Source organism: Lemur catta, chromosome 23, assembly GCF_020740605.2.
Source record: "Lemur catta isolate mLemCat1 chromosome 23, mLemCat1.pri, whole genome shotgun sequence".
Taxonomy (NCBI): Eukaryota; Metazoa; Chordata; class Mammalia; order Primates; family Lemuridae; genus Lemur; species Lemur catta.
In genome coordinates, this window is record NC_059150.1 from 16,429,929 (window position 1) to 16,438,652 (window position 8,724).

Sequence of the window (8,724 nt, forward strand, 5' to 3'; positions counted from 1 at the left end):
ACATGCAAGCACATGTACACAGAAACACAATGTATATTTCAACATTTCAAAACGAAACTTGTATCATTATTAGCAAAAGATCCAGCATAAATGATGAAAAGTCAGCAGGACATGGTGGCTCACACTGGTATCCTAGCATTTTCGGAGGCCAAGGCAGGATGATCGCTTTAGGCCAGGAGTTGGAGACCAGCCTGAGCAACACAGCAAGATCCCCATCTCTACAAAAATAAATTAGCTGGGTGTGGTGGCACACGCCTATAGTCTCAGCTACTTGGGAGGCTGAGGCAGGAAGATCACTCCAGCCCAGAAGTTCAAGGTTGCAGTAAGCTATGATCACATCACTGCACTCCAGACTGGGCAACAGAGCAAGATACCATTTCTAAAAAAAAAAAATAATAATACTGAAAAGCCAATTTGCTCAATTACATGTGACTTTCAACAACCTAGTTTCTTGATAGGGCTAGGAAAAAAAATTACAAAAGGCCAGTGAGCTCCCAAATAAACACCGTACCATTTTGAAGAAGAAGAAAATAAAACATCTCATCATTCTCAAGTTGTGTCTGTACTCTATTATGCAAATATTCTCTTTGCCAACAGTGAATAAAACCAGATACACTAAAAAAAAAGCTCAAAAATAGCAAATATTTCCAATTAGAGAAATTTAAAAATAGATGATGAGAATGCTTCTCAGGTCTTATTACTTTCATGCTATGATTCCTACCCACGTGTTGCTCCTAAAGCATTCATTTTACAACCATATTACATCAAGACAGAATTTCAGCTGTAAGCAAACTATTAAACATTTCAAAGATTCATGTTTTAACTGAGCTTTCTCAGCTCATTTCCTGTATAACCTATTGATAAAATGGCATTTCTGGGTACATAAGATATTTCTACTTAGTTTTAAATCTTTTGTCATTTTTTTCCTAGTCTTACTTAAGGGGAAGACTTAAGTCTTCCTTTAAAATGTATTCTTTTCACATTCTTTCAAATTCACAGAAAATCAAGGATTGCACTGAGGATTCACTTCGAGTCTCTCAAGAAGTTTGCAAGTTTAAAGTATTGTTTGTCCAACTCAGTCACTGAAATTATCCTTCACTTTTGTTTATTACCACATCTTGAATCATACCTTCTAAGTAAAATTAATAAGCTGATCTCCAACCAACTCATATGATATGAAGAGAAATAAAGAAGAGCAAGATGATGTTATAAACAATAGTACAAAAAAAAAAAGCAAATACCTCCTCATTGATTTGTAACCTGACTTTTCAATCCTTAACTTTTTTTCATACCCATTACTTAACAGGACTAATTGGTAACATAACTATAAAACCCTTGTTCTTACCCTTATCAAGTTAAATGTTTTACCTGAATTAATAAAACCAATGACTTCAAAATGGAAAATAAAATGCAACCACAAAAATTTAGATATTTTTCCCTTGAAGATATTAGATTATAATAGTATTAAAAAAAAACCTGTTGTATCTCTCACTTGATAAATGAAACCTTCCAACCAGAGAGAAAATGCATTTTATTCAACCATCAAAAAAATTATAGATATCTTATTTAGAGGTATTTCTATGAATAGATTATTCTACCAACAAAAGCTTAAATACGAAATTCAACTTCTGCTTTCCACAGCTCTATTTAATTCCCAAAATACATTATTCTAATTTGTTTCTGAACAGTCTGTACTCATAAACTGAGTGTATGTTTTTTGTTTAACAAGGACCTGAAGCTAGACAGGAAATTGAATTCTAGAAGTGGACAATTAATTTGACACTATTTGCTTTTTCCAAAATGAGTGTGTCAAGATCAAAAACTAAAAGAGAAACTGAAACCATTAAACATTAGGAAAAGGAAAACTTAATTTCTGCGGTCTAATGAAAGATCTTAGCATGGAAGTAAATTCATTTCCGTTCTTTTGAAATAAGAAAAAAAGAGAATGTACTTGTTTCTATAAAAAGTAAGAACCTCTAGAACCTATGACTTGTAATTCAAGGAGTTCAACAAATTTATTTGGCTATTCTTGGCCAAAGGAAGGACAGCATCACACAGAAGTACCAAGTAAAAAAAAAAAAAAAGTCTAAGGAATAAAGAAGTTGCTTCTTAACTTTCCATGCCTCAGAATTATTTAATATTAACCTTTTTCTATTTCTAGGAAAATGGAACATGGGAAAATAAATTTTGTACTAGCATATTCCTTTCAGCACATAAAAATATGTAGCACTCTAAAATAAGGAGGTCATCCTGTTTTCAACAAGCAGGGGTTCAATTCTTTCAAACCATTGTGCGTGTTTAAATCAGGCTAGATCTTTCAGAACTTTTTCAGTTCTAGAATTTTCATGACTCCTGTTCTCAAATAAGTAACCCCCTCATCTAACTTAGATACAAACCAACACACAATATACGTTCACTCATACTACGTTATCAGCTGCGTACCAATGCTGGGGATACAATGAATATATTACTTATTCCCTAGCCTAAACTGGGTTTCCTGTACAGAATGGACCAACACTCCTTTATTCTCCCCCATCATATATCAAATCACAGCAAAATACTTCCAACATTCCTTTTACACACTTATCTCCTTTTATTAGCTGAAAACTCCTTGAATGGGACCTATTTTAGTTACCTCTAAACTCATTTTGTGCGTAGAACATAGTAGGTGAGCAAAAAATATTAGCTGAATGAAGAAATTAAAGAACGTTCAAGTCTCAATTTCCTCACTGATAAAATTTTATCTGTAAGATCCCCTTCCAATTTTAAAGAAATCCAGTAACACTATGTATTTTCTGAAATTCCTATAAATGTTTTCTTTTCAGATTACTTCTCTCTCCCGGTATAATTTCAAACTAGAGAAAGTATTTTCACTACGTATAGAAAACTGGATATTTTATATCCTTTGTGATATCCTATCATGCAAAGTGAATCCATGATTTTAGCTTATCCTAAAAAAGCATATTTTTCTCAGTGATTGTATAAAAACATGACTTTAATTAATGACTCCAACATAATTCCCTACATGCTTTTATCTTCTATCCTTTTGGTAAAAGAGGAAAGAAGGAAGCTGCTCACACTTTTACTATGCCAACAGGATATTATTTTACCATTAGGTAAATTAAGAGATATACAAATTATCATAATACCCATTCTTCAAATATTCTGACTCTCCTCTCTACACATGTATGTATGTATTTATTTATTTGCCCAACTCAACTGTAAACTTTAGAAAGCTCTGGTCTAGAAATTAGGTTTCACTGTAAATTATGTCACTGTAGGGGACCCATAAAGTGGGAACCCATAAAGTGGGGACACACATACTACTACCTATCCCTGCAACTTCAAAGGAATAAGACCAAATTTCATGTCTGAAATATGAAGATGGTATTTAATTTATAAAAACAATTATTAATAGTTATCATTCATGTAAACATTGGGAAATAGTAGAGTTCAAAACCTTTTAAAGCTATAGAGGATGGTCTCCTTTATAATTAAAGATACAAAGTAACATAAAGTCATAGTTATTCTTTGATCTTCAAATACAGAAGTGTAGTATCATTATATCTATAGCAGTTGTCCACATTAAAGTACTATTTTTACACTGATAAGCCTCTATAATTCACAAGTAATTGAGGTTTGTTGTTTTTACATAATCCCTAGAAATGAGCTGGGTTAAGAAATTAAAACTCTATCAGCTAGGAAAATAAAAATGATATCATGATTACTGCTTCCCAATAACCATTTACAACACTAGTAAAGTGAAGAAAAGCAAAGGTAAACACTATCAGCAGTTTAAGTCAGGTCTTACTTACCTGTTCTGCTAACTTCATTCTTACTCTCTAAAATTTCACCATAACAAAAGTTTAGGTTCAGGTTTTCTCAACAAAGAGCTCTGTACAAAACCAGATGCTTTGTAAAAGATGACCAGGGATATTTACAGAAATCCATAGTCCCAGTCTGCCTAAGAATTCCAAGTAAACTATCTACAGTAGGACAAACTATTTTTCTTTTATTTATAAATTAAAGTATCATTGTAATATAGGTTAAAATAGATGCTCCTTGACTTAAAACGGGGTTACATTCTGATAAAGCCATTGTAAGTTAAAAATACCAGTAAGCCAAAAATACACTTAATACACTTCACCTAACAAACATCATAGCTTAGTCTAGCCTACCTTAAACATGCTCAGAACATTTACATTAATCGACAGCTGAGCAAAATCACCTAACACAAAGCCTATTTTATAAGAAAGTGTTCAATAGCTCATGTAATTTATTGAATACAGCACAAAGTCTCAGTTGTTTACTCTCTCAACCATGAGATCACAAGAGTAAACTTCCTGCTGCGGCCCAGCATCACAAGAGAATATCTTACCCGATATATCCTTAGCCCTGGAAAAGATCAAAATTAAAAAAAAATCAAAGTATGGTTTCTATTGAATACATATCACTTTCACACCATTGTAAAGTTGAAAAATCATTAAGTTGAACCATCGTAAATTGGAACCATCTGTATAGGTTTTGCAAACGGGCTCACCGGTTAAGAGGTCTTTTCTGTTCATTTTCTATATGAATCGATGGTAGCCAGGATAATACCAACATATATAAACCTATGAATTTGATTTAAAAGAGTAATAAATTAAACCATATTTGCAAACCTACAGGCATAATGCAAATTACTCTAGATGTCTGGGGTGTGATTATGTCCCCAACTGCCTGGATTGAGTCCATATCCTGGGTCTACTCTTCACTGTGTGAACTTGAACAAACATTCAATCTGTATGTACCCGAGTTTTAGCACCTATAACTGTGCCATACAATATTATAGCTATTAACCACATTGAGTTTTACATTTAAATTAATTAAAATTAAGTAACATTTAAAAATTCAGTTCCTCAGTTGCACTGGCCACATTTCAGGGGCTCAGTAGCCACATGTAGCTAGAGGCTATCATACTGGACAGTATATAGTATAAAAATGAGCAGGATGATATGGTTGAGAACAACAAGGGAGAACAAGGGGGTCAGACTGACTACTTTAGATTAGGTGGTCAGAAAAGGCTACCTTGAGAAGTTGACACTGGAGCTGAGACTTGTATGACAAGATGCAACTAGCATGCAAAGATTTGCAAAGAGCACCCACGGCACAGACAAAAACAACAGCAAAGGTCTCAGCCACAAATGTCTTGGCTACTTTAACAATAAAAAGAGTGCCTGAAGCATAAGAAATAAGAGGAGAGGAGTATGAGGTCCAAGAAGTGGCAGGAGGCAGGGCCTCAAGGACCTTACAAGCCATGTAAGAAATTTGGATTTTACATTAAGTGCAATCAAAAACCATACAGGGTTAGAAAGAGAGGACTATTGTAATCTAAATTATGTCTTAAAAACTCACTCTGACTGCTGTTGTGAACCAATTACTATAAGAAACCAAGAGTGGAAGCAGAAACAGCTGTTAGAAGAAGACAGGTGCCATGGCCCAGGTTGAGAGAAGATGGTGGCCTGGACCAGGGGAGTGGCAGAGGGATACAGAAAATGTGCTCCTTTCCTCTATGTCCACTGTCAACAATACTGTACCTACTCTCCTTCACAACCACGCTCCTTAACGTCCAGCAAATATGCTTTGTGCCTCCAACACCCCACTGAAGCTGTCCTAAGGTCCCAATCGCCTCCGCCTTCCCAAACCCAATGAGCACTTTTCTATCCTTATCTTACCCGACTTCAGCTGCATTTCTGACCACTCCTTACCTCCATCATATTCTCTCCTTCCTCAGCTCCTGGGGCATTGTTCTGGTTTTGCACTCTGTTACTCCTCCTCCGTCTTCTTACCAGTAACCCCTACTTGACTCTTAAATGTCAGTACTCAGTGCCTTTCAAAACATACATAATACTTGAGACTGAATTAACACTTTTTCTGGTAACTCCCAAATTAACATCTCTGGCCCAGGACTCCCTATAGTTTTAGATCTCTATATATAGTATTCAACTGGACTTCCTCACTTGGACATACCATAAACATTTAAAATGCAAAAGGTTCAAAATCTGTCTCCTTCATTCTCTTATACCCTTGCTCAAGCCAAAGCCAAAGGCTTCCTAACTCCCTCTCACCAGCAATAACCCCCATAACCAGACCTTCACAACGTCCCGCAGATTCTGCCTCCTCATTATCTTCCTAATCAAGCCCTTCCTCTCAAATCCTGCTAAGGCTATATTAGTTGAAGATCACATCATTTCTTGTTTGTGTTGTTGAAACAGCCTCCCAACCAATTTCCCTGCTCCCAATCTCTCCTCCACACTGCTGCCAGAACACATTACAGGTATTCAAGAAATTTTTGTTGATTACATTAAGTACAAATCGGGCCACATCATTTCTCTGCTTAAAGTCTTTCAGAGAAAACACCTGACAACTTTCACAAGGCTTCTCATGATCTAGCTCCTTATTACTATTACAGCCTCATCTCCCCGACACTTCCCCTCACATCCTTCTCTCCATTCAGCTTTTCTTAGTTCTCTAATACTATGCCACTTGAGGCCTCCCTTCCTCTGCACATGCTATTACCTCTCCCTTATTCCTCTAACTACTACTTCAAAGTTCAGGCTTAAGTATCACCACTTCAAGAAAGTGTCTCACATATACCTCAGTCACACTGCATGGTAGGTACTGATTTGTCTGTCTCCCAGTAAATCATAAGCTCCTAGTGGCACGGCCCACCAACCTCATTTGGTTTGTAGCACCAATGACTGGCACAGAGTAAATATTCTTTCATAGATGGTTTTGGTATCTTCTAAATTTTAAAAAGGGAGAGGAGCTTATATAGTGAGCCTTATATCACCATTCCAGTATGGCATAAAGTGACAGCACTGTACTACAAAGCCAAATGTGCTTTGAATTTCATATTGACAATGCAAAAAACCCCACAGACCCCAATAAACACAAAGCACACCCTTTCAAAAGGAGAAACGTATGTAGTACGTAATAAACCAGGCCTGGGATTTTATACTATGTGGGGAAGGACTTATTTACCACTGATGATAATAATAGGTGGAAGGCTTCTCATCTCAATAAAGCAAAATAACTTTTCTTGGCTATGTCACCGCAATTTTAGTTCCTAATGTTGATTCTCGCTCACTTCCTGACAGGTGATTCTCCTGCTCACTTCCTGACCGGTGATTCTCCTTACGTGAGAGACTTACCACCTGAAGAGTCAGTCACTTGTCAATCAGCATTTGTTCTCTAAATCTAAATAGGGAACGGGGGATAGCAGAGAGTGTGGGGGACGATAAACACTTTCAGAAGGGGAGGTGGCAGAAGGCCACAGTCCCGGCGATGGGAGAGAGTGGGCGTTGGGGTTAACACCAGGGTGGAGTGCTGACACGTGGGAAGGACCCCGGAGGATGCGATCACGGAGCACGCAATTGAACCAGGGGACCCGGGGCTGAAGAGAGGTGGGGACAGGGGAGATACTGGGAAAGAAAGCTGGGGCAGGGGGGCGGCCAGGAAGCGGCGATAGGCAGAGGCGAAAGGAAGCAGCAAAACGCAGTTTTTGGCCAGAGGGGCTGAGGAGAAAAGCTGGCTCGAAGAGAAGAGGAAACACCAACCGAGCTTTATGACAAGCCGCGCAGGGATGGTCCCAGGGCGAAGAGGGGAGGCGAGAGCAGAACGAGGGGCCCAAAGGGCAGAGGCAGCCGGCTCGGAGCCCGTAGGAGACCCGAGGCCGCCAAGCAGAGGCCGTGGACCGCCGGGAAGGGAACTGCGAGGCGAGGGGCACTTACTGGGGTCCCTCCGCACGGCGCCGCTGGGGTTCTCCTCCCGCAGGTGAGGGAAGAGGAAGTCCCGGGCGGCCTGGAGGTCCTGGAAGTAGCAGAACTGGACAATGGAGCAGGCCATGGCTCCAGGGAACCCCGCTCCGGCACTCACCTGACCCACCACGCCCTGCCCCCTCCACCCCACCGCGGCCACAGACGAGCCCCAACAGCTTTAGCCTCGCAGGAGGCGGGGAAACCAAACCGGAAGTTGTCAGCGCACTCGGGAAGTTGTCGGAGCACTGCGCAAGCGCAGGCCGGCCAGGTGCCCCGGGGGGGGGGGGGAATGGAATGAGGCCCGGGTCACGTGACCAGCGGCGCCGCTGCGGGAGGAGGCTACGTGTACGCGGAGGCTTGGGACAGATTTGAAGTCCCAGTTCTGCGTCTACGCGGAGAGCGAACCCTTTCACTCATTCTGGCTTTTAGCCAGAGATGTTGTAATTGGACTTTGTCCGCGCGAGCCGTTGAGTCATTCAACTAATCTTACTGCGATCCTTCTATTGGCACGATCCTGCTATTTCACAGAGAATAATCCGTCTTAAACTAGTGACAGTGAGGGACGGTATCATGCAACTATCGGCTTTTGACAGGATTGAGTGCTATTCCAGAAATCAGCGCCGTCAAGGCTGGCTTTAAATGCTCCTCCTATAAATTCCCCTAGTACCTTGCAAGCCCAGTATAGTACGGGTTGTACTGTAGTATACGTTTTCATCACCCCTTTGATTTTTCATTCGTTTGTTCATTCAAATATTTGTTAGTCTTCCCCGTGGCAGCCACTCAGGGCGCTGAGTGTCAGAGACCAAAAGAGAAGAAATATCTGTTCCTATAAAGCTAAAATTTTAGTGCTTGACCCAGGCAGCGAACAATTAATTACAGTAGTCCCCATTTATCCTAGGGGATCCTTCCACGCCCCCTAGTGGAT

General features: G+C 39.6%; 1 protein-coding gene across 2 annotated transcripts in view; it reads right to left on the reverse strand.

Annotated features, from left to right (window-relative positions):
* Positions 1–8,065, reverse strand: part of RAB3GAP2 (RAB3 GTPase activating non-catalytic protein subunit 2) — a 76,375-nt gene extending 68,310 nt beyond the window's left edge. Inside the window, exon 1 of one of the 2 annotated variants that reach the window (XM_045536306.1) lies at positions 7,773–8,065. In XM_045536306.1, coding sequence (XP_045392262.1) covers positions 7,773–7,887 — 115 coding nt within the window. In that variant the 5' untranslated portion in view covers positions 7,888–8,065. The remainder of the gene's footprint in view (positions 1–7,772) is intronic. The other variant, XM_045536307.1, reaches the window with a different exon arrangement.
* Positions 8,066–8,724: the final 659 nt, after the last annotated feature.